Consider the following 27,115-nt stretch of genomic DNA (forward strand, 5'->3'; position numbering starts at 1 on the left):
GAAGTTACTGAAGTTACTGAAGATGATTTCTTTTTTTTCTTTCTTTTACACACCTCCTCTCTGTTGTTTCAGAGCAAATATTCTTCAGAAGCCAATATACATTATAGCACTGCAGTTTGCTACATACCAGGATGGTCCAATAAGTGCACTTCACAATCAAGGCAACACTCCTCAGAATTTAAACATATTCAACAAAAAGGCCTTTTAACAGAATAGCTATATAGACATATATCTACAAATGGAGTTCAGTGTGATTGGAGATACGAGACATTTGTGAATTAGAAACAGATGAAGTTTTTAGGACAGCTCTACCACCCATGCATTCTTATATTTTAAAGACATTCAGATTTTCAGTTTCAAACCTAATCTAGATGATCACTAGAGCAATCATCAGTACAGTGGAAAGCAGTCATATTTTTTATCTTATTTTTTTATTATGTTTGTTTTTTAAATTTTATTTTATGTTGAGGCTTTGTTCTGTTAAATCAGTGATTCATTCTATTTTAATAACAGTAATTATATAACCAGGAATTTGCCTATTATTTCTTCTTTGTGAGATGCAAGTACTTTCAGGGACTCACAGAAACAAGTGTTTCTGTTCTATAACAGTTGAAAGCTAACATTTCTAAGAACTCGTCTCTGATTCAGCAGTTAGGCACGTGCTCATTCCATTGATACTGGTACAATTGTTCACTCTGTTGAACAACTGATATGTCAAAAGCAGATTTGTCATCATCTTGTGAAATTCCAAACAAACTGAGCAAGCTCAGCATTTGCTTCTATTTGCCTTTCAATGTATGTTAGAATAAAAATGTAAGGTAGTCAAACTATGAGAGGGAATAAAGAGTTTACCAAGTGGCTTGGATTTACAGGTGCTTTATTTCACAATGTTTGGCAGTATTTGGTGGAAGGAAATTGGGATAAAAACAGAAATAGGTTTGAAAGTCTCCTGATCCTGAGAATAGCCCATGGCTAACCAGTTACATGCATATGATGATTTATTTTCTTTTCCTTGCATTTTTTTTCACTTCTTTCCTGTATATTTAAAATCATATCTGCACTTTATGGAGGTGCGAAAGAGGAGAGACTTACTGATACTTTATTTCTCTGGTGGAAGAATTGAATAGGATGTAGAAACTATTTTGACTCAGCAAGAAATGGCAGAGGCAAAGTTAAACATTTCGTGTTTTGAAGGACTGGTATATACTACTAAAATTTAAAGATCGTCTTTAAGATTAGAAAATTTTCTGGAGTCTAAACAAGCAGCAGATTTCAAAGTCTGTATGACAATATTTCTTCTGCTAGTAGATATCTATAATAAAACTTAGAAGGTAAGGAGAAATAGTGACTAGTTTTTCCCAAGTTCCAATGACCACCTTTTTCTGTCATGCTCTTGCATGTGTAGTTTCATATCATGTTGATATTATTGGACACACACACAAAAATACCTGTTCCAGATAATGGAAAGCAGATATTTACTGTAATAAAAACAAGTCTTCTGAAAAGAGGAAGTGAGTATATAAGTGATATATAATATATAAGTGAGTATATAATGATTGTAGCTGGGTAAGGATAAGAATTCAACTCAACCATAGCTATTGTTTACCTTTGCTAACTAGATCTTAATCGCAATTGTGGGATTAGGAAAGTTTAGATTCAATTTATGTAGAATAAGATCCTGGAATAGGGAAAAATGTACCTGAAGTTGACTATAAGATCATAAAATGTATTTGAAAAGTCCAATTGACATTTAGTTGAAATTTTCTTTGGAGTCTGCTCAAATGAAAATTGATGTTCTGGAATCTCCACCTAGTACCATGTGAAACTAAGTTGATTTTGGATGTTTCAGGTACTTCTGTCGTGCAAGTTACTGCTACTGATGCCGATGACCCTTCATACGGAAACAGTGCCAGAGTAATTTACAGCATACTTCAGGGACAGCCATATTTCTCTGTGGAACCAGAAACAGGTCAGGAAAATTGTCATTATTTCCATTTACTATAAAATGTAGACTTTTTCTTTCATTTTAAATATCTTGAATCACCTAAAAATGAATTTTAAAAGCTAACTAAAATAATTTCTTGCTTTTTTCCTCATAATTTGTAATTCTTGTGATAAATATAAAAACTTGGTGTTATTACAGCTGACACTGTGAAGCATAAGTAACTTTACAGTGATACTATTGATAGCTTAAGAATCTAAATAGCAACATTTCTGATAAAGGCAAGAATAAAGGTTTGTGTCACAGAAAATGTTGTTCTTTTTTTCTTAATGGTTCTACTTGGAATAAAAAAAGGTATTCTTTCTACTCTTGAACCTTGTGCATAAATATCTTAAATCATTTTTAACATGACATGTTAGCTGGAAAGGGAGCTGTGATGTAGAGAGAAGGTTTTGTTCAACAAAGAGATAGCCTGTACTGAAGACTATTTATAAAGCTTATGAACAGAAATTGGCACTTTAAAACATGAAATGAATATTTTAGAAATGTATTTCATAGACTGAAACAAAAAAGATACAGTAGTTTGCTGCACATCAAAAATAAAGAGATTATTAACAATTATTTATTTATTTATTTATTTATTTAAGGCATCATCAGGACTGCTTTGCCAAACATGAACAGAGAGAACAGGGAGCAGTACCAAGTAGTTATCCAGGCAAAGGACATGGGAGGCCAGATGGGTGGATTATCAGGGACCACCACCGTGAACATCACTTTGACTGATGTCAACGACAATCCACCTCGATTCCCCCAGAGTAAGCTGCATTTAATAGTTGTCTTGCACTGTAAAAGCTTCAAACTAAAGAGTTAAGCAATCACCATCTGGTTTAATTCAGAGTAAATCTAGATTATGGGGCACACATGAACAAAAGGCTTATGTACTGATTTATTCGCTGTTATTAAAGCAGTATATTAAATGTTACAGCATTTTTTTGTTAGGAAGACGGTTACATGGTCAAATAAAACTGCAGCAAACCTGGAACACTTTCTAGTACTATGAGAGGGGGTGGTAGGTAGACTCATAAGAGCATTAGAGCAAGGTTTTTTTTTTTCCCTTACCTATTGCTTAAATCCCATATACTCCCCCACTGGAAAATAAAACATGTAGTAATTCTAGATATGCAGAAATGTTTGAATTGTAGTATCTGCTTAAATATTTAATCTTGAAGAATGTGGAAAAGAAATTACTTGAAGGGAATTAAACAGATTTGTACTTTTCCAGTTACCGTGTTACAAAACCTAATAGAAAATTTCCCAAAGTAAATGACATTTAACTTTTTTTTTTTTCAGCTTAAGTTTACCAAAGCCTTTTATAATGCTTGTTGACTTCTGGCAGTACAACGATTAAGATTTCGTATCCTCAAACTAAAACACAAACAACATTCTTGGTTTCTCTGTAACATGGAAATATTAAACTATGGAACATCAAGCTTGCTAAAGGGTTACATGTTTTAAGGACATCTGAAGCCTTTTGTGTATACTGAAGTTGTAATATTTGCAAGGTGATTTGAACATACTTAATAGCTAAAGGATTGAGAGTATCCTCACCACTTATTTTTTCCTCTATAAAACTCTACTGAATGTAGTAGTTACTGATGAGCAGCCTTCAGGCTCACAATAACATAAACAGCTTCAAATGATTCTGATTTTAACATGCTCTTTATGGCACAAATGTAGTAAATAATTTTGTTCAATTTAATATTGTAGTTAATATAGATGTGTTTAGCTAAGATGTTTATGGGCATATGATTTCATATATACACTCAAAATAGAAAAATCATGAACAATTGAGTACTTATAGTTTGTGCATTTCCACACGGACCCTATTCTGGACAGAATTTATTGTTAGTTTGTCATTTTATGTTCTTTGTATTTCCACAATTTTTTGATTTATTAGTTTTCTTGTTTCTATTTGTATATAGAGGATTATGATAATTCCAGTGCTGTATAGGTGAGGAATGCTCCTCTCTGGACCTATTGAGGAAGGCTATTCAAAGAGGTGTCATGTTCAAAGCTTTACGGAAAAGCTAATTTCAGCAGAAAATTTTAAGACGGCATATAAGCATCAAACATGCATATTTATGCTCTTTTTTTTCCTTCTTTCTTAAACACTGTGTTAAATTAACAGAATGATGTAATCAACTTTTTAAACCATTTGAACATGCCTTATTTGGCAGTCTAATGTCATATTTGAGTCAGATAAGGATTTGATGTAGTATCTCAGAAATATCTCTACATTTTTCTGTTAATGTCAGTGTAAATCAGATTTGACCTTTGCTTTAAAGAAACTCGCAGTCTTACTTTCATAGAGGGTGGGATGAGGAGTGTTGGGGTTTTTTTCTCTCTCCACTTTCTTCTCATATTTTTGCTAGATATAAATGTATATTTCACTGGAAATGAAAGCTCAAAAATTTATAAAGTTGACTCACTTTACTAGACATATAAAAGTAAAAATATCTATTGACTTTAAAAAAAAAATATACTTAATCTCAAAATGGAAATACACATTAGAATGATTCCTGATTTTAATAGAGTTCAATGAGACTACTGGAACTGATACCGATTAAGTTAAATTATTCTTATTCTCTTCTGTTAATAAAAATCTGATGTGTATTAGAGTCATGAGACAAACATATTCACACTTTATCAAAAAAAAAACCAAAACAAAACAGAAGAGACATTAATTCCTGTGTTTAGATAACAGAGCAAGGATTCTTCAGAACATTTTTCTCCTCTTACAGATTTCCTGAAAACCATATAGGTAGCAATGCCTGTTCTTCTGAAGAAACATAAAAGTTTAAATGTTATCAAGGTTCTGCACAGAAAGGCCATCAAAGACCTCAGATATTGGATCTCTGTTTTAACCGTAATATTTCCAAATGTTCTCAGAAGTAAGGAGATGGTGTTGACCAATGATAGATGGAAAAAGTGGTTTACAGACTGAGCAGCCTGAGTCTGACTGAAACTCACTCCTTTTTCTCTCACTTTTATTCTTCCTCAAGGAATTTAATTGCATTTAGTCCAATGAGTTATGGCAACCCACGCCCCCTGTGAGACTGTAGCCTATATTACTGTATAAAAAAAAAATCTACCTTTACATTATTTGCTTATTCAAAAGCAAATGGGAAGAAGGGTAAACATGAATAAAACTGCTTCTTCTTCTTTATGACTGACTGAAGTATTTCCAGATGCAAGTGTGTAGATTTTAATCTTCCAGCTGATTTTCTTAGTATATGGAAAAACTTTTCCTTTCCTTGATCCTCCTATTTTTATTTCTGACAAACAAATGAGAGAACATCACTGACTGGAGTAAATGCAAACAGTAAATTACTCTCATTGAGGAAGAATAGAAGTGAGAGAAAAAGGATTGACAGCAGAGTTTTGCAAGAATAATTCTACTTGGTGTAGTTTGTGTTCTGATACAGTATCTAAAGCTGCACTGCAACCCATACTTAATCAATGCATTAAATGTCTTCAGTGACAAAAATAATAAAATGAAGTGTCTCATACTATGGTGGAGATTTCTATAAATGGATAGGTTAGACAGAAAATTACCTTTCAGATTATATGTTTCTGGTTATTTTCACTCTCTGTTTCCACTGCCTTATTAGCAATTCAAGATACAAGCTCTTACAACTTTGTGGACTAAATTAATGAGTTGAGTATCGCATTGGGAGTTAAAGTAGTGTCCACAAGGCACAGCTTGGGGATGTAGTTTTAAGGTCTCCAGAAAAAAAATGTGGGGAATAGTTGACACACCATAAACCTAATTATAATCTAAAAATAATTGTGAAAAAGAAAGTGGTCTTTCACCATAGTCTCACATAGTACTGAATAAATACTAAATGGGAGCAGAGGCTATTTTTTTCTTCCACTTTTTTAATGATTAGGCGATTACAAAGAGATTATATACTAACGTAGCAAAGTACACAGATTTCGGTATTAGAGAAAGGCAATGAAAATGTCAGAGTAAACGCAAGAGAAATCACTCAATTGAAACACCAAAATGTAACTGAGCAAAAATAAATTCATATAAATAAAATGTGGAGTGTATATGGCCATAAAGTAATAATTCTGCTACTGTTCCGTATCAAAACTGTCTAAGTAAAATTGTATGAAGAAATTCAATTTCAATATTTTTCATTCAACATTTGATTACAAACTATATGTGAATCTGTTTATTTTTTTAATTTTTGCTTTTTTTTTTTCTTAGTTTAGCAAACTGTGACATAAAGGAATAGAAAAAAATAGTTCTGTAGAAAGAGAGGCAGTTTCAAACATCTCAACGAATATTTTTTTTCTTTTCCTATGAGTGTTCCCAGAACCAAACCCAGTTCTTTTGTCACTCTGTATCTGGCTTGTAATACAGTCTATTAAGAAACACTGAAAATCTTCACAACTCCCTTGTGCTTTCTTGAAGATACGATAAGATCATGTTGCCAGTGGCCTTCCTGTACTGCCTTGCCATTGCTCTCTTCTCAGGATTCTTCTTGATCACACAAAACTAATAATTTCCTTTATGGACTTTTCTGTACTTCTTATTTGTAACAAGGTATATATGTATAGACTTTTGGTTATCCTCTTCAACTTTTTCCTGTTGTGGTTACTGGTCTTTACTGCTTCCGATTTGTGTTCTCTTAACTGAACTATCTTTCTCCTCACTTTACTTACCTTAGGAAGTCTGTAAGTAAAATGACAAATCTTAGAACACTTAACTAAGGCCAGAGAAGAAAATGTTTTTCAATAGAGCTTTGATGACATAACTTTCATCTTAGGAATGACAGCTGTATCCGCATTCATTTTAAAATCTTTTTCTGAGAATTCTTCATAGTGCATTATGCGTCCCACGTGTTTTCCTACCGTATGTTCTGACAGACGGGACCAGAGATCTCAACCCTTATTTACAGTTTTCAGAGTAAAGCTAGGACATGGAACGCTAAAATGTACACTAAGATATTTATTTCTATTTATTGCAGCATATCTGAATGATGACAGTTTTATTCCTATGTTCTCTGTCAGCTATATGACACCACAATAAAGGGATACAACCAAGCTAGGAAAAGTAGCACAAGATCAAAATTGCTATGTTCATAAGCCTTATTTAAGTATGAATTAACTGTTTTAACAAGTATAGGCACACCTTTTGCTTGTGGATTTTCAAGAACCTATCCCTGCATTAAGATGTCATTCGAATTTATTTAATATTTTATCTATCTAGTTTTGAAAGCTGAAAAGTTAATCTGCTGCTTAGAATTGGCCCGTGAAGTTACGAGATTCTGTTCGTCTTGGTTCCATGATAAAACAGATGTAAAATGTGTCCCAAAAGATTCACCTTAGATATTCAAGGGGAAAAAGCAGAGTGAAAAGAACACAGAGCAATATTTCCAGATGATGTAAAAGGAATTTCATAGTCAAGAAAAGTACAGACATAGTTGATTCGTCTTTGACATAGGAGAACAGAGGCCCTTTTCAATCTTATTTTTCTACGATTTTGTTTTTCTACCATTTTGTTTTCAGTCTTCTACCTAAAGTTTTCCCCTTCATAGTTCTTTGCCTCACGTTGTCCCATCCTCCCTGTATTAAATGGCAAGTTCTCTAGAATAAAAGATACACAAAAATATGTAATCAGCTATTGTGTGACACAATGTAACTTAATGCATGTGTTCTGGCTTTTGGAGCTCCTGAGTGGCTCTTTGTCTCTTTGACAGGTACCATCCACCTCCGCATTCCCGAGTCCTCCCCAGTTGGGACAGCCATTGGCAGCGTCAAAGCCACAGATGCAGACACTGGAAAAAATGCAGAAGTAGAGTACCGAATTATAGATGGTGATGGGACAGATATGTTTGATATTGTGACACAGAAGGACACACAGGAAGGCATCATAACTGTGCGAAAGGTGTCTGTTAACAACATTCACTAAATTATTTTGATGTCAATGTTATGCCACAAATGTTCCTTGGAAAATAAGTGCTTAGATCATGTAATGGCATGTTCTAACTGCTTAACACTTGCAATCATCCCCCATCAGTGACTGAATGGTACTATTTCCTTTTGAGATGGACTGGAAATAGCAGGCAGTAATCATATTTGAGATGCAGCATAGATGTAAAGCATTATTTCCAGCGAAGTATGTAAAAAATGGACCATCCCCAATGTGTTAGTATTAATTATCTCCGTGATTTCAAATACGGACTTTAGTATTCATGTAACCTATTTTTTACAGCAAGCCATATGCAGTTCACTCACTCCTGAGAGACATTTATCTAGGAGATTCTCATCAACTTAGGTGACCAGAGTATGCCAGAACACACACACACTCATGGAGGCTGAGTCACAAGGTATATTGTTTTGTTGCTGTTTCAAACATGTCAGGTGGTTAACACAGGAGCAGTGAATAACGATGGTGTCCTTCTTTCAGAGCTAACTCTAGTTCTGCCCTCTGTCTTGCATGTCAGAGAACTTTCAGAGGTGTAAGATCTCACACTTAGAAATGTCATTCTCCTGCTCCTCCACAATTTCCCTTCCAGAAGTCACTCAAACCTGTTCTTTTGGATTTTGAGATGTGTTTCTAAAGAGTTCAGGCAGCATTTCTAACATAAAGCACTGTTTATTTTAGCTTTTAAAACAGCTATCCTTAAGAATAGCAAATTGAACACTACTATAAAATATAGCTCCAAGGGAAACAAGGGAAATATAAGTTCTTCAAAGGTCAGAGTGTGTTCCTTTTTAAACTCTATGTTCTTCTATGTTCATAGTAGGCATTGTAGTTTACCTGGGAAGGAATGAAAATATAAAGTTTGGGGGTTAATATTTCTCCTCTTTCTAGAAGTTTGTGAAGGCTTCTCTTGAGTTGCTCCTTTCTTGCTTGCTTCAGATTTTCACACGGAATATTATATCAAATCAATGCAGTCTTGAAAAAACAGTCTAATAACAGGATCAAGCATAAAAAATTCGTAAGTTATAACACAGCAGCTTCAAAAATGTCACCAACAAATGCTAATGAACAAGATCTTCTCATTTTGTCATTGGCAATCTGACACCTTTTGCAATTTGCAGGATGCTTTCTCATATTGATTAATAAGTAGCTTATTCAGATAGCATAGACAATAGCATTAACTAGCGAGGAAGAATACACACTCAGTTTGTTCATTTATGAAAATATTATTCAGGTTTTTTTTATTATTTAGCCACGTTGATTGTCATTGCTGTTTTCAATGGTGAATAACTACAAATAGCTTATGTTCCTTAAGTTATTAAGTCTGAACTTAATACCTGCTGCAAAAGAACTGTTTCTGTGCAAGTTTTTCTGTACAAGTTTTCACAGACAAAATAATAGCATTGCCACAATTTCATATATTTGGGCAACAGTTTTGTTCATTACTGGTGATATGTCAGAATATCTGTATAATGCACACATTTTATATCCATATTTTGCACTGTAGCCTGAAGAGATGTTCAAACTGGCTGTGAATGTACTAGTAGCAAGTTAACTACATCTTCGTGGCATATTTTCTGGCAAATTAAACCAGCTAATTAGAATAAAGCAGGACCAACATGGCTTCTTTGCTTCTAGGCTTGAAGCCAGCATCCCTTTACAGTAGCATGCTGCACTTTATAGGCACATCAATAATCTCATATCTAGCTTAAATAGCAGCACTGTGTTGCATGTCTCAATTGTATTCATAGATACTCTCCCTTCTGCTCTAAGTAAGTTTGGGGCAGTGGGGAAACTCATTCTTTCACTGAACTGCATCTTTCTGCTCTTAAATAGAATATTTAAATATCTAGGCTGTCACTCTGCCATCTGTCACAAACATTAATTTGTGTTTTGTCATGATTTAACCTGGCCAGCAACTAAACACCACACAGCCACTCGCTCACCTTCTCCCACTCCCTGGGGAATGGGGAAGAGAATTAAAGGAGAAAAGGAGAAGAATACTCATGGGTTGAGATAATAACAATTTAACAGTAATAATAATTATAATTTGAAGGAATAATTATAAAATTATAATAATATATGAATATATGTAATTATAATGATACAAACTAGTGATGTACAGTACAATTGCTCACCACCTGATGGCCAACACCCATCCCATCCCGGCAAGCGGTCTTTAAACAGGTAAGTCCCAAAACTGCAATGCTGGAAGAGCGAGAGGCCTGAAAAGAGAACACAAGAGAGAGATAGAACTCTGGGAGTCCAAGAGTCTAAGAGAGCCCCAAACTTCTCCGTCAACCCTCATCTATATTCTGGGCATGACATTGCATGATGTGGAACATTCTACGGGCCAATTTGGACCTCAATCTTTTTCAAATCCTAAGAGGAGTTGTGGGCCCTTTGTACCCCACATGCTCTGCCTCAGCCTGTTGCACTCCTGCGCCCTGACAAAACATGGAAAGCTGAAAACTTCTTTATGTCTCAGCACCAACTATAAACATCGGTGCACCATCAGCATTCTTTTATTAACAAATCCCGTACGTAATCCAAAACACAGAGCTGTTCTAGCTACTAAACAGAAGACTAACTCTGTCCCAGCCAAAACCAGGACATTTTTAAAAGCAGTTAGGCAGAAAACCCAACTCTTCTACCATCTATTTTGACGAATGAAAACCACCAGTTTGATATTTGCCTGAGATTTTGAGGGAGTTAATGAAGTAGTCTTTGTGTCAGAAAGGTAAACTCTCAGCTTGCTTATTTCTCTGTGTCACTGATTAGCTAACACTTTTTTGTCTATGACAGTTAGAAAAATCTGAAGGGACAGAGGTTCTTTTTATCCAGAATGGTTTCTAATTATAACCTTGAACCTTTCCTCCTTCCATTTTAAAAAGGAACTACTGACAAAGAAGTTAAATCTATTTGAAAAAAAAAAAAAGTTTCTGATGTTGGCTTCATTGAATTAAATGAAAAAGAACAAGATTAAGCTCTTGCTGTTTCTTTAGATATAGAGAACTTTGATACACCCTCTCACTAAAAGTAACCTAAAATGCTCCTGATATTTGAGGCCAGCTACATTTGTCATCCAAGAATTTATAGCATTTCCTGAGAAATATTAGTATGAAGTACCTTGTTCTGAAATGTATTTCAAGTCTGTATTGCAAATATTTTAAATCCTTATACATTTATTTCAAATCCATATTCTTGTGAAACAGCTGCAAAATTCACTAAATAATTGGTAAATTTGCACTGAAAATATTTTTTGCATTGATGCTATGATCATTCAAATAATATCTAGGAAGAGAAATTTGCTCTAAGAACCATGGAAATTTCTTACTAGAGAAAGTGATGGCTGTGCTGTGGAAAATTTGAACTGTATTGGGGTTTCCAACCCAGGGCAAGATCTGACAAGGCTTGAGTCCTCTTCAGTTTCCATTATGAATACAGGTCAACATCTGTAAACATATAATGTAATTTAATAAATTTTATCATCATCTTCATTTTTAGCCACTGGACTATGAAACGAGACGACTTTATACATTGAAAGTAGAAGCTGAGAATACCCATGTGGATCCACGTTTCTATTATCTTGGGCCTTTCAAAGATACAACTATTGTGAAAATCTCTGTAGAAGATGTAGATGAACCTCCTGTCTTCAGCAGATCTTCCTACCTTTTTGAGGTGCATGAAGATATTGAGTTAGGGACAATAATAGGAACAGTAATGGCACGGGATCCTGATTCAGCCTCAAGTCCAATAAGGTAATACTCCAGTCTCTGTAAACACATCATTTGCTAAAGAGATGAAGATAAATAGTAATACAACATGAATTTTCACATACCATTGTGCACAGGAAGAAGATGCTAATGTTTTTTTCTGTTATTTATTAGTGTTCCAGAGAGACAGAATTGAGAAGGATGCTATCCGTAAGTCTTCGAACACCTCAGGAAACAGTCATTCACTCACACACAAAAGACAGGAAATATTTTCTAGTACTTCAAATCTCAGAAATCTTATAAAATTACACATTGATTTCAAGTAGACTCTTCAGGACTCATTCTTATTTTACACTGTGAAAAAGTGCCAAATCACTCTATGACCCAGGATGGGTACAGAGCTCTCTAATGCTTCCTCTGGTCAGTCCTAGTGCTGATCTCATCTGCTCTGGTTGGTGCCTCCTGCTTTGTAGGCTTGCCAGAGTGATTGTTATACAGGATAAAGTTATCTTTTTGTGTGCTCAAATACCTCAAGAAATTAGACATTGAAAGATTAATCACAGTCACAGAATCACAGAATGGTTTGGGTTGGAAGGGACCTTAAATATCATCCCATTCCAATCCCCCTGCCATGGGCGGGGACGCCTTCCACTAGACCAGGCTGCTCAGAGCTTCATTCAACCTGGCCTTGAACACTGCCAGGGATGGAGCAGCCACAACTTCTCTGGGCAACCTGTTCCAGTGCCTCACCACTCTCTGAGTGAAAAATTTATTTTTTATATCCAACCTAATTCTACTCTTTTTTGGTTTAAAGCCATTGCTCCTTGTCCTATCACTACACGTCTTGTAAAAAGTCCATCTCCAGCTTTCCTGTAGGCCCCCTTTAAGTACTGGAAGGCTGCAAAAAGATCACCCCAGAGCCTTTTCTCCAGGCTGAACAGTCGCAACTCTCTCAGCCTGTCTTCATAGGAGAGGTGCTCCAGCCCTCAGATCGTCTTCGTGGCCCGCCTCTGGACTTGCTCCAGCAGCTCCATGTCCTCCTTGTGTTGGGGACTCCAGAGCTCAATTTTGGCTCTAGGCAGGGTTCTAACTCAGATCATGGTTCTAGATCACTTGTTGGTTCTAGAGCAGGCTCTAGGCCGTGTTCTAGGTTTGGTTGGTTCTAGATTGGGTTCCAGGTTGCTTGTCGGTTCTAGATTGGGTTTGGTTCCTCATTGTTACGTAACTAGTTTGGGATTCAATTTGCTTACTAGTTCCTGATTGTTATAACTCAATTTCATGTTCAGGAAGATGGTTTTGAACTTCGAGCTCACTTTTTGGGTCAAGACAGTTGTTTTGTTTTGGATTGAAGTTTAGCTCACTATTTGGTTCCAGAACGTGTTCTAGTTCACTTGTCGGTTCTAGAGCATGTTCTAGAACATGTTCTAGATGTTGGATCGAGAGCAGCCCTGAGGAGAAGGACTTGGGAGTACTGGTGGACGAGAAGCTCAATATGAGCCGGCAATGTGCTCTTGCGGCCCAGAAGGCCAACCGCATCCTGGGCTGCATCAAGAGGAGCGTGGCCAGCAGGTCGAGAGAGGTGATTCTGCCCCTCTACTCTGCCCTCGTGAGACCTCACCTGGAGTACTGCGTCCAGTTCTGGAGCCCCCAACATAAGAAGAACACGGACCAGCTGGAGAGGGTCCAGAGGAGGGCCACGAACATGATAAGAGGGCTGGAGCACCTTTCCTATGAGGACAGGCTGAAAGAGTTGGGGCTGTTCAGCCTGGAGAAGAGGAGGCTCCAGGGTGACCTTATAGCGGTCTTCCAGTACCTCAAGGGGGCCTACAAGAAAGATGGGGAGAGGCTGTTCAGGAGGGCCTGTTGTGATAGGACAAGGGGTAATGGTTTTAAAATAGAGGGAGGTAGATTCAGATTGGATATTAGGAAAAAATTTTTTACCATGAGAGTAGTAGAACACTGGAACAGGTTGCCCAGAGAGGTGGTGGATGCTCCATCCCTGGAGACGTTCAAGGCCAGGTTGGACGAGGCCCTGAGCAGCCTGATCTAGTTGGAGATATCCCTGTTCCTTGCAGGGGGGTTGGACTAGATGACTTTTGAAGGTCCCTTCCAGCCCTAACCATTCTATGATTCTATGATTCTATGATTCTATGATTCTAGTTTTGCTTGTTGGTTGTAGAGCGTGTTCTAGCTCGCTCATTGGTTCTAGAGCAAGTTCTAGATTGTGTTCTAGCTCGCTTGTTGGTTCTAATATCTTAAAAAATGTTTTTTATGTATACTACTAGATGCTACATGTTACATTGTATCTAGCTGAACATAGTAAACTATATTTTGATGTGGAGTTTTTTCTATAATGCATAAGCTTTAAGAAGCAGGTAAGACAATGCTGACAAAGTTGGATGTGTGTTGTCTGAAATACCAATCAAAGCGCAAAAATTATATTCTGGCAAAAGAATCTTGTTTACTGACTTTGAAGTCCATTGCCACATATTTCTTAATGAGACCCAGGTTGTAAAAATGGATTAGGAAATGAAACTGAATCTAATTTTCTCCTGCGGTGATTCACATCTATGGAAAAAATTTGAGATAAGACCAAGCCTCTAAAATTTAAGAATGTATAAATAACAGCATTGCATCTTTTCCCACTCTAATTGCATGAGACAACTAGTGATTTTAGTAGTTGTATTTTCTTAGTCATGACTGCTAAAACAAAAAGTCAGGAGTGTTCACTCATTTAGTTTCTGACATAACTTGATGAATTGAAGAACTGTGGCAGGTGTTTCCCTCATCACTATTACTTGCACAGTTTAGCAATCTAAAGATTATTTTCTATATTTTTTTCTATGTCCCGGTCATTTTTCTTTCATTCTCCTTTAAAAAGTAATTTAGAAGAGGCAGGTGGAGCAAACCAAAGTAATATGGGCAAAGAAATTTCTAAAAAATTGAAAAGGACCATTGAACCTAGATTTAGTTCACTTGAAGAAAATAATCGAAAACATGTATGACAATGCTCTTCATAGTAATTTCTTTTAGCTTTCATTTAATGCTATCAAATTGAAGACAAGAACTTAAAACAAATTGCGTAGAGTAGATTGAATTCTCTTTAGTATTTGCTGTTCCTCAACTTCCAAAAAAACCTTGTATATTCATTCAAACAATACTTACCTAGGATAAGTTTTTGCAAGCTTTTACTTCTTATAATATCAATATTAAATACTAAGCACTATGTATTTATCCCAGAAGTGAGCAGCTAACATTTAAACTAAAGTATTTTGAAAGTTGTCATATTCTGAAATTGGAGTAGTTTGTATAATACTTCAATACCACTATTCAAAAAAAATTATAGCTTCAGGTTGTAGAATTTATTCAGTTGTGTTTTTTTTTTCTGTTTAGCAGTTTATTTTGAAATATTAACTTCTGTTTATTAAAAATTTGTATGTTAGGCTTCCTATAAATTGAGTGCTAATAGCTTCCGATTGCATGAATTTCTATTTCTGTGCAATGAATATGGAGGTATCTGCTGAAAATAATGATTATCGAAGAATTTGCAGGCCATTGAAGTAATGCGATGGAGTAAAAGTATATGTCTATCTCATGGCTGTTATCAAACGGTATAGAATTTTTAATGAAACAATGTGGAATAGATCTCATCAGCTAAAGAAGTGATTATTGCCAGTTGAAAAACTGTTAGCTAGAGTACTCTCAAATTAAACTCTTTTCCTCATTACAACTCCGTCATGGATGGAATAAAATCAAATGCTTATCGTATAAGCCAAATAATCTATCGTATAATTTACTCTCAAAAATAGCAAGTTCTTGTTTAATTCTAACGAACAGTTATTATAGTTAGCTAGTAGTAAAAAAAATAATTTGAGCATGTCTTTCCTGCACTTTCAGAAGTCTTTTCTGACTGTTTCGTTTTGGTTTTGTATTCATTTTGGTATTGATTTGTTTGTTGGGATTGTGTTTGGGTTTTCTACGTATTTGTGTATTGTGTTCGGTAGAGTGAGCAAACAAACAAACAAAATTCACCAAAACATTATAGACATTATTTCCATATTGCAACATTTTTTCATTTGGCTCAGTTTAGTTAAGTACTGTAAGTAAAAACAGATACACTTAATGAACTGTTTAGATCACGCCTAAAAGTTCATAGAAACATGAACAATTGTTTCTATTGTACTATACTAGCAGACTTTGGGTTTTTTTCCTTTTTTTTTTTTTTTTTTAAATTTTGTCCAATTCTGCCAGGTAGTTAAATAAGTATTTTGCACTTTGTAAAATCCTACATTTAATCCCACATCAAAGATTCAATCCTAACTTTGAAGGCAGCGTTAAATATGAGAAAAAAAATGGAGGAAAGTGCAATTTTCTGATTTTAATTTTGCATTCTGCCATATTGTGCTAGTAGTTTTGCCTGTAGAAATATAGCAACTACAGCAACATAGAAGGTCCTTTGACATCAGTATATTCATGAAAGTGAAAGTTCTGCATGTGAATTTACTTTTATAGAGATATATTTTGACTTGATCTCCAGTAAATTAATGCATCCTAAAGTACAGAAGCAGAGCGTATAATAATACTTTCGAAAAGCTCATGAGTTAGCTGTCAGTCTCAGTCTGCAGGAACAGTATATCAAAGACAATTTTCCTTTCAGGATTAAAACAATTATTTAATTATGGTATTGAAATTCTATCTTATATTTTATGTTTTTTATATATGTTTATAAAAGATCAGATGATCAAATATTACACTAGAGTATCATATCTATGAAATTCTTGCACTTTTTATTTCTCATTCTATAGCACTAACTTTGAGAATTTTCACAAGCATTTACGGAAGCTAAAGATAAGCCTTCTCAGAGCTAACTTTTGTAATGTAACATAGAGAACCTAAAAGCTACTTTAACTTCCTGTGAAACATATGCTTTCTTCTATTTTCTATCATTTTGACAATACTTTTTCTTTCTTTATTGTATTTAGGTTTTCTCTGGATCGTCACACTGACCTTGACAGGATATTTAATATTCATTCTGGAAATGGATCCATCTATACTTCTAAGCCACTTGACCGTGAGATATCACAATGGCACAATCTTAGCGTTATAGCAGCTGAAATCAGTAAGCCAATTTGATCTTTTCTTCCTTTCAATTTTCCTTAGCCTGCAAAGTTACAGCTGTGACTTCATGAGATAAAAACTCCCTTCCTTCCCCATGCCCCCTTCTATTAGATATTCTGGGAAAGTAGATTGGAAGTAGCTAACAGCAGCTGTCTCCTCACTGTTTTTTTTTGCTCACCTGCTTCCACCACTGACCTTTAATGTCCAAGTTACTTCTGAAATGTTACCCAATAATATAACAACACTGGAGTAATTTTTTTTTCTTCCTTTTCTTTGAGGACAATGACATGATTTTGCTGTTAAAGTAGCAGAGTTCAGGATGGTAATCATTGTGTCTGTCTCTATTGTTGTCTTCATTTCCTTAGAAATAATTTAACTCTTCTTATGGTATCTACGCATACAGCTCTTAGAATCAATATCTTTACAAGTTAGGTTCAATTTGATCCCTAAGCTGTAACATTCCTTGGACTATTTAAATTAGGTCTCTGTAGATATTTTAACGTGAAAAGAACAAAGAGCAAAGCAGAGATCCTCCTAAACCTGTCACATTATTGAGATCAACTCTAATCGCCCAACAGAAAATTTTCTAAGGGACGAAATTCTGATCTTTGAAATCAGCTAGTGAGGATCACTTGCTTTCAAAGACACTGTTTTTTAGGGTTAATTCTACATCAGTCAAAACCAGAAAAAAGTGCTGTTGAGCAGTGAAGCACGGTTGGCAAGAACTACACTGCAGAGAACTAAATGAAACACGATGTCCAGCCAACTAGCCAGTCTTAACTTGCCTGTCTCCATTTCTCTAGTACAGAGCAGTAGACTGGTTGTATTGAGCACACCCAGTAGCTTTACTTTTTTTCTTTATAACTTTCTCATTTTCTTGTGATGCGTGGTCCTGAGATTACAATCTTTCACAGTGCTGTCCAATCTCGTAAGAATATTTTACAGAAGTATTTATATAACGAAAAACTTAGTATACTCGTAAGCTTATATCATAGTTCCAAATTTATTTCCTTCTCAGGATACTTTGACTATATTTACATTCTGGACCTAGTTGGAATTGCTAGCATTCTCTGAAGAGGTAGGTTAGTTTTGGAGAAAGAAATGAAGACGGAGACCTAGGTCTTTAAATCTTTAAAAATATTACCTGTGAAGCATGACACAAGGGAAAGTAGTATTAAGAATGGAACTCATTTGGAAAGTTAATACAAAAAATGCAAAAGGCTATGAAAAACAGTGCTCTAAACCTGCCATTTTAAATAATTCATGATGTCAAAAATATTCACATCACACTCTTTAGCAAAGATGTTATTAATAGGAAGTGAACTTAATGCCAACTTCTCCTAACAACTACTCCTAAATGTTTAGTGGTTTATTCAAAGCAAGTTAAAAAAAAAAAAAGGAATTTTGAATCATCTCTGTTGTTACTTATCCCATTCCGTTAAAATTGCAAAATCATATGGTGTTTAGATACTAGCCAGCAGAATTCCAAGAATGGTTGCACTTCTTCACTTCCAGGCATTATTTCAGATTCTTAGTATGGCAGTTTTATCAGCAAGTAGGAAAAGGGACACTTCTATTCTTGAATTAACATACTCTAATGAGAGGACTAGGGTTTTTGCATTTGGAAAGGGGAGGGTTACTGTTCTTGTTTCTCAACCTAAGGTCTGAAAATCTACACTCATTTTTTCTTAAGGAAATTTAAACATAAAAACTCTAATTCTAATAAATTCTCTACCAGATTTTTGAGGGGATACTTTCATTGGCTCTGTTAGAATGTATCTCTATTTATTAAGGCACAAGAGAGGAAAGTCAGGCTTGACAAAATTTCAAAATATATATGCACAAAGTCAATAATGTCTTTTCGGTGTAAAACAAAATAGATTACAAATAATTTTAAAATTAAAAATCAAAACCTTACAGCAGAATAATGCTTTTGAGTTCACCAGGTAATCAAATTTGTCATTATAGTAATGATCATTCTTTTAATATACTATATTTGCATAGGGTTGCAGCCCCTATTGTCATGTAAAATCTTAATTGCTCACTAGATACCAATACTTTAATTTATATTTTACTCTAAACAAAACATCTCCTTATTTTTCGGGAGGCCTGGTTCTTACATGGCGTCAGTATGTATGCTAAATTTCGACCAATTTCATACCTAATCTTTCATGTATATTTCTCATGAAATTTGGAAGAATACAGAAAACTTTTAGTAGGAAAATAAGCTTATTATTATTCTCCTTTCTCCCATCAGACAACCCCAAAGATACTACTCGTGTTCCTGTCTACGTAAGAATTTTGGATGTTAATGACAATGCCCCGCAGTTTGCTGTATTCTACGATACTTTTGTTTGTGAAAATGCAAGAGCTGGGCAGGTATGTCTTTGACAAACATTTTCAACTATTCAGTTTTGCCACAGTATTCAATCGTAGATCATTCTTGCCTGTTGCTTGGGAGAATACATGTCTAAAACAGCTTTTGAAATGTTAAAAATGAAAGCAAAGTAGCTCTGTAGGTGAGGATTAGCATGAAATATCAGTATATTACAACAAGATCAGTGTGTGAATTACCACTTTTCTTTACCTAATGCTTTACTACTATTAAATCCTGACTAGATAGATTCAAGTGACATGGTCATAAGTAGTTTTGACAATATCTTCTCAAAATATTATATCTAACTACAAAAAAGTTTTATCTATATTTACAGTAACTCTCAAATAAAAAAATTCAGATATATTTAAATATTTCAATCTATGCTGATGGTGATTACAGACCTCCACACCTGTTGCACTTTTTTTTTTTTTTGCAATTGTTACACTTAGCTTTTATTTTTGCTGCAAAAACTTTTGAAAAGAAAATGCAAAACATAATTTTTCTTTTGAACTGGTAACATAATATTTTGGTTTACCTCTTAGAGGCTGCAGAATGCGTACTTCAATTTAAGTGAAATTTCTACTGCTTAATATCTAGTTACTAATAGGCAGCTGTTTATTAGAACTGTTAAAAAAACTGTTTTCCCATTACAGCACAGCATGTACCAGAGCACAGTCAGCCAATAATAAATCCTTTAAAATGGTAGCAGTAGTACCTCAGTGCTATCATTTTAGTACCTTTGAACAGAACGTGGGAGAAGTGCCAGCTTGTCTTAACTGTTTGAGTCCTACAGGTATGGCATTCAGGCTGTATTACAAATTTCACATTCAGGTTGCCATTCTTCTTTCTAAAGTAATGTCAGTTGGCAATGAGAATAGAGGATTTAAGGTCCAAATTTATAATGCATGAATTATCTAAAGGTACTGAGCAAGGGCATTTGTCTGCTACGAGAGTTATAACAGAATTCAAACTATTAAATAAATAAATAAATAAATAGAAATAATTTAGAATTTTTAACAGTTGTAGTGTCTTCTATAAATGCTTAATTAACATTTTAATAATTTTCAATATGAGACAGGGATTAAGAACAGGAAAAGTAGAACACTGAATTTTCCTCTTCCAGTTTCACAAAAAAAAAAATTCTGGGTAAAAAACCAAAACTAAATACATTAATCCACAAATCTTACTCATTTCAGGTTTTACAATATGTTCTATCCAGGTTACTAAATACAGAGGGTACAAGAAAAGCTTAGAAGAACAGTTATATTTTCATGTAAACATATTTTGAGAAACTCTATTTTTCTGAGCTATCTAGAATATTGAGGTCAGTATAATTTAAAAGCAAATATAAATGTGATTTGTGCATTACACTGGTTTTGTTTATATACAGAAAAGGCTGTCAGTTAAAAAGTTGAAAAAAAATTAATAATTTATGACTAATAAATGACAAGTTAAATAAGTATATGTATCTATAAAGGCTTATTTAAATTGTTATAGAGCTCAGTCGTGTCTCCTATATCAGGAAAATAAAGTGCTACATTTACTAAAAGGACTACAAATATAAACAATTTTTTAAAAATATTTGAGTTGCAAATGATTGTTTAAAGAAAATAATTCACAGAAAGAGAAAAAATGCAATGTAGGATAACATGAATAATCTATTGGAATGTAATTATATTCTTCTTGCTTACTAGTAGATCATAAATAAGACTTGTTTTGGGATTCAGTCATTTCTGGGAGATTGAATTTAATCAATCAATACTGAACATGGTTCTCTAAGTTTGATTCCTCCCACATTTGTTATTCCTTTCAGGTTTTTGTAATTGTGTTTGATCCATGATCAAATCTTAAATATTAAATCTTCCATTAGATCACTGAAACTATTATGATACCTCATCAGTCACAAATTCTGTGGTATTCCTTTAAATAATTCCTATCTCCTACTGACAAACATTTTAATGAATATTATAGTTATTCTTTCAACCCCCCAAAAAATTAGGACAATCTTGGTGTGATGGCATAAAGGGGACACAGCCATTCCTGTGAGCTGTACAAGGCTGACTCAGTAGGAGTTGAGGGGAAGAAAGGAGTGAAATGCCCAGGCTGCTGAGTGCTGTACACAAAAGAGTTCAGCTGTCCTCCGCCCCCAGGTGAGAAGATCCAGGAGCCGGGCATCTGGGCTGACGGATTCCTACTGGTTTTGTCACTTCCCAGATGCCACATGTCTGGCAGTTCTGCAGCCAGCCTCCTAAGATCCTCTATTGTAAAAGGCAGGAATCAGTGTGGAAAGTAGAAGTCAGTCTTAATTTCGAGAGATTTTACATGGAAGCTGAGTATATTTTTTCCAAATATTCACTTTCCTTTTAGTAATGATCAGAAGAGAGGCCCTTCTTCTCACTTTGTAAATGATCTGCCTAAAAAAAAAGGCAGCATGAGTTGACTTTGCATAGCAGCCAAGTGCCAACCCAGCCACTCCCTCCCTCCTCAACAGGACAGGTGGAGAGAATAAGATGAAAAAGAAAATGAGTTGAGACAAAAACACGGAGATCACTTATTCAACATCACAGATTCAACTTTGGGAAAATCAATGTAATTTATTGCTAGTTAAAAGTAGGATAAGATGGTGAGAAAAAAAAAAAAAAAGAAAAAAAAGAACTAAACCACCTTCCCTCCTTTCGCCTTTCTTCCCAGGTTCACCTTCACCTCTTATTCCTGACCCCTCTACCTCCTCCTCTCTGTCACTCCTTCCTCCTCAAACTTTTCCCTGCTCCAACCCATTCCCCATGGGCTCAAGTCCTTCAAGATAAATCTGCTGAAGCATGGGTCCTCTCCAGGGCTGCAGGAAAACACCTGTCCCACCAGGGTAGTAAACAGCAAGGTTCTTCACAGCTTTTCAAGTCCCAAAAGTAATAAGGAAAGTTGTATTTCCATCTGTTTGGGTCTCCAAACACGCTTGTTTCCATCTTGCTGTTATTAGCCTTCATTTTACCAAATCTATACATGCCTACTCCCTTTTCTAATGTCCCAGTGTTATAAAAATCAGTCTACTTCATCATGGATCCACTTTCAATGACATTTTAAAATATGAACGATTTATTCTTTGGGGTTTTTTTACTTTTTCCTGTATTTTAATTCAGCATAGATTACATAAAAACACTAGGTTTCTTGAACCAGTTCTTTTTATGTTGCTTCTCTTCTTATAAACTTATTTGACCCCTATAAAAAAATTTATCAGGGATATTTTTCTTACCATAACCTTGAGTAAACATAGCTTTTGGTATCTTTATATTTCTAATAATTTCCTTTTTATATTCTCCAAGTGTCTTTCTAATAAATATTGCTTTTATTGAAAAAAAATCACTAAAATACATAACTATTGAAAAACTAAATTCTTTGTAGCTTCATTTTCTAGCATTCAATTTTCCCTCCTTTTCTTTAGATGTTTTTGTAGAACTTTCTTATATCCTTTGATCTTGAAGTGTTATTATTTCTTTGTTTTCCACTTACCCCTCATTTCTTGTGTCATACTACAATTTATGGTCAATTTACTTGAATTTTTTTTTTCTCTTCCTTTTCTATCTCTTCTGATTAATTCTTACTTTAGTTCCTTCAGAATATTTTTATAGATCTTATATGTTCCAGTGATTTCAGCATTATCAAAATTTTCTTCTTGACTATTTTTTTCAAAAACTCATGTTTACTTAGTGTTACTCTGGCAAGAGAAAGTTTTTGTAATACAATTCCATATAGGGTTTCTAAATTGTTGTGGGTTTTTTTCTTAACGGCACATTATGTTTTCTGTTCTTTGTACAGAATTTAAAAGCAAATATATAATGTAGTTTAGAAAAAAATACCATTTCCTTAAACAGTGGATAGAACTGCTGCTCAAAGAGGACCTACCAAGCACAAAAGTGAATTGTGTTGAAATAAGCAGCCTACGCAGGAAACTTGTTTCTAATGTTTTATCAGTTTTTAGTGGCTAACAACCCTCTTTGACTACTTTTGGGCCCTTAATTTCCTGGCTATTTTCAGACACAGTAACATTCTTGGCTTCCCCGCAGCTACTGCTTTGTGGCATTGGTAGCAAGGAGAAGGAACGTACTGTGGGTGTAATGTCAGTATCCAACAATTGATTGGTCTAAGAGGAGAACATACTGTATGAAAGCATGTGTAAAACAGGATATATCACACTAATATGGTTACCAACATCATCAGGAAATAGTATACAAAATATGTAATATAATGCTTTCGACTTCTGCTTATTTGTTGTTTTTTTTAATGTTAATCAAAAGCACTCCCCTTGCCCTGTCCCATGGAAGTCAAATAGAACAAAGACAGACTAACAGTAACTTATGTATTTGAACACATTGTCTGAAGCAAGGGAACTAGGATTGCCTCTTTTCAAAACTCCAACATTAAATAAGAATCATATATATATTGGTACACGTTATGTCATGTAAGAACCCCCTTAGATTATAACTACTTTTTATGTCAGTACAATGATCAATATAGCTGCTCTGGCAATAAAAGTTATGGTGAATATGGTGAATATATGGTCGTTGCCCACCAAGTACAAGGCAAGCAAGCCTATTGTTCCTGCCTAACGAGGGGGCAACTGCTGCTGCTTACAGCTTTTTGGATGGGATTTGAAGTGCTTCACCTTATCCAGGAGTCATGGTGGCTTCCCGGAGGAGAATTGTGCTTTCTGCACCCACTTGAAGGGATATTGGTGTTCAGGTCACGGGCTGTGAGGAAGGTCATAGCTTTTCCCTGGTAGCTGGGAGCAATCCTGAGGATGGCTCTGTGAGGTGTGAGCAGGTTGATGACCTGCTAAACCGGGTGGCACAGCTCCAGGATGAAGTGTTGGAGCTCAGGGAGGAGGTGAGTAGCTTAAGAATATTTAGGGAAAGCGAGAGAGAAATTGACAACTTCCACAATCTGGTTGTGGCAGAACTGAAAGAAGAAGTAGAGAGGTTAAAGGGGATCAGGGAATGTGAGGAATTAGGGGACAGGGGGCAATGGCACAAGGTCCCTGCTCGGAGTGGCAAGCATAACTGCCTGGCAATTCCCCCACTCTCCCAGGTGTCCTTGCACAATAGGTACAGTGCTCTGCAAGGGGAACTGGAAAACAGTGAGGATGTTGGTTCTCCCTGCTTGGAGGTGTCACCAAAGCCTAGTCGGACTGCCGTTGGCATTAAAACCTCATCAGAAAGGAATAAAAGATGGGTCATTGTCACTGGTGACTCACTGCTTAAGGGAACAGAAGGCCTGATATGCAGACCGGACCCGCTGCACAGGGAGGTCTGTTGCCTCCCAGGGGTCAGAGTTAAAGATGTCAGGAAGAAGCTTCCTTCCCTAGTAAGGCCCTCAGACTATTGCCCCCTTTTGTTGTTTCAGGTAGGCAGTGAGAAATTAGTAAGAACCATTCCAAGGACAACGAAAAAGGACTTCAGAGCCTTGGGGTGCCTGATCAAGGGATCAGGAGCACAGTTCGTGTTCTCCTCTATCCCTCCCGCTGTGGGCAATGATGAGGGATTAGGCAGGAAGTACTAACAGATGGCTCCAAGCCTGGTGTGTCCGGCAGGGGTTTGGGTTTTTTGACAGCGGCTGGATCTGCATGAGGCCAGGTCTGTTAGAAAGGCATGGTAATAGCCTGTCCCACAGAGGGAGAAGAGTTTTGGGAAGGGAGTTGACAGGGCTCATAGACAGAGCTTTAAACTAGGTATGAAAGGGGGTGGGGGTGAAATCAGGATCACTGGAAGGGAGCCGGAATGCAGTATGCCAGTGCTTGTGGGGGAGGAATGCACTAATAAGATCGTGCAGTCTTGTGAATTTGCAAGGGATCAAGGTGTCATGCCAGGTTGCAGACAGAGCACAGGGGTTGTTGAGGGGTTGGTTACTGTGGAAACATTTGAGCATCTTCAGGGGGCTCCAGGTACCTCATCAGGGACCCAACTCAAAAGCCTCTATATGAATGTCCGCAGCTTGGGCAATAAACAAGAGGAGCTGGAGATGCTTGTGAGCCTGCAGCGCTATGACCTGATTGGCATCACAGAGACATGGTGGAATGACTCCTGTGATTGGTGTGTTGGACTGGAGGAGTATAAACTGTTCAGGAAGGACAGGCAGGGGAGACGAGGAGGGGGTGTTGCCCTCTATGTCAACGAACAGCTAGAATGCAAGTTCAAAGGCATCGCATCCCTAAAAGGAAGAAATCAGGCAAAACTACCAGGAGACCTATATGGATAAACAAAGAACTCCTGACTAAAATCAAATACAAAAGGGGAATACACAAAGCATGGAAGCAGCGACTGGTAACCTGGGATGATTACAAGGCAGTCGGCCGTGTACTCAGAGACCAGGTTAGAAAAGCTAAGGCCCTGACAGAGTCAAATCTGGCCAGCGATATTAGAAATAACAGAAAAGGATTTTATAGGTATGTGAGAGAAAAAAGGAAAACGAGAGAGAATGCGGGGCCTCTCTGGAAGGATACGGGTGACCTGGTTACTGAGGACATGGAGAAGGCTGAAATATTCAACAGCTTTTTTGCCTCAGTCTTCACTGGCAACCACTCGAACCACACCACCCAAATCACAGAGGATGTTGGCTAGGTCTGGGAGAGTGAAGAACCACCCAGGGTAGGAGTAGATCAGGTCCGGGAAGACCTAGAGAACCTAAAGGTGCACAAGTCCATGGGACCTGATGAGATACATCCACGTGTCCTGAAGGAACTGGCGGCTGAAGTTGCTACGCCACTAGCCATCATATTTGAGAGGTCCTGGCAGTCTGGTGAGGTTCCTACAGATTGGAAAAGGGCAAACATAACCCCAATCTTTAAAAAAGGGACCAAGAACAACCCAGGAAACTACAGACCAGTCAGCCTTACCTCTGTGCCAGGTGAAATCATGGAACAGATTCTCCTGGGAGCTGTACTAAGGCACATAAAAAATAACCAAGTGGTTGGTGACAGCCAACATGGCTTCACTAGGGGCAAGTTGTGCCTGACTAATTTGGTGGCCTTCTACGACAAAGCTACAGCTCTGGTTGAAGTGGGTAAAGCAACGGATGTCATTTTCCTGGACTTGCGCAAGGCATTTGACACTGTCCCACATGACATCCTTGTCTCTAAATGGAGAGACACAGATTTGACAGATGGACCACTTGGTGGATAAAGAACTGGCTGGCTAGTTGCACTCAAAGAGTTGTGGTCAATGGTGTGATGTCTACATGGAGACCAGTGTCAAGTGGTGTCCCTCAAGGGTCTGTTCTGGGTCCAGTGCTGTTCAACATCTTTGTCAGCAACATGGATGACGGCATTGAGTGCACCCTCAGTAAGTTTGCCGATGACACCAAGTTGTGTGGTGCCGTGGACTCACTTGAGGGAAGAGACGCCATCCAGAGGGACCTTGATAGGCTTGAGAAATGGGCCAGTGCAAACTGCATTAGCTTCAACAAGTCAAAATGCAAGGTCCTTCACCTGGGTCGGGCCAATCCTAGGCACAACTACAAACTGGGCACAGAGTAGGTTGAGAGTAACCCTGAAGAGAAGGATTTGGGGGTGTTTATAGATGAGAAGCTCAACATGAGCCAGCAGTGTGCTCATGCAGCCCAGAAGGCCAACTGCATCCTGGGATGTATCAAGAGAAGCGTGGTCAGCAGGTCAAGAGAGGTGCCCTTTACTCTGCTCTTGTGAGACCCCACCTGGAATACTGTGTCCAGTTCTGGTGTCCCCACCATAAGAGAGACATAGATTTGTTGGAGCGTGTTCAGAGGAGGGCCACTAAGATGATCCAAGGGCTGGAGCACCTCTGCTATGAGGACAGGTTGCGGGAGCTGGGATTGTTCAGCCTTGAAAAGAGAAAACTTCGGGGGGTCCTAATAGCTGCCTTCCAATACCTGAAGGGAACTTACAGGAAGGCTGGGGAGGGACTTTTTACAAGAGTGTCCACTGATAGGACAAGGGGAAA

General features: G+C 36.7%; 1 protein-coding gene across 4 annotated transcripts in view; it reads left to right on the forward strand.

Annotated features, from left to right (window-relative positions):
• CDH10 (cadherin 10) overlaps positions 1-27,115 on the forward strand; it is a 74,778-nt gene that overhangs the window by 33,822 nt on the left and 13,841 nt on the right. For 2 of the 4 annotated variants that reach the window (XM_086609015.1, XM_086609016.1), the window contains exons 3-8: positions 1,850-1,969; positions 2,590-2,757; positions 7,711-7,898; positions 11,445-11,698; positions 16,636-16,772; positions 19,029-19,150. In XM_086609015.1, the coding sequence (XP_086465141.1) occupies positions 1,850-1,969; positions 2,590-2,757; positions 7,711-7,898; positions 11,445-11,698; positions 16,636-16,772; positions 19,029-19,150 (989 nt within the window). Of the gene's footprint in view, positions 1-1,849; positions 1,970-2,589; positions 2,758-7,710; positions 7,899-11,444; positions 11,699-16,635; positions 16,773-19,028; positions 19,155-27,115 lie in introns of all 4 variants that reach the window. The other 2 variants (XM_086609017.1, XM_086609019.1) reach the window with 2 other exon arrangements.

Source organism: Tauraco erythrolophus, chromosome 3 (assembly GCF_009769465.1).
Source record: "Tauraco erythrolophus isolate bTauEry1 chromosome 3, bTauEry1.pri, whole genome shotgun sequence".
Lineage (NCBI taxonomy): Eukaryota > Metazoa > Chordata > Aves > Musophagiformes > Musophagidae > Tauraco > Tauraco erythrolophus.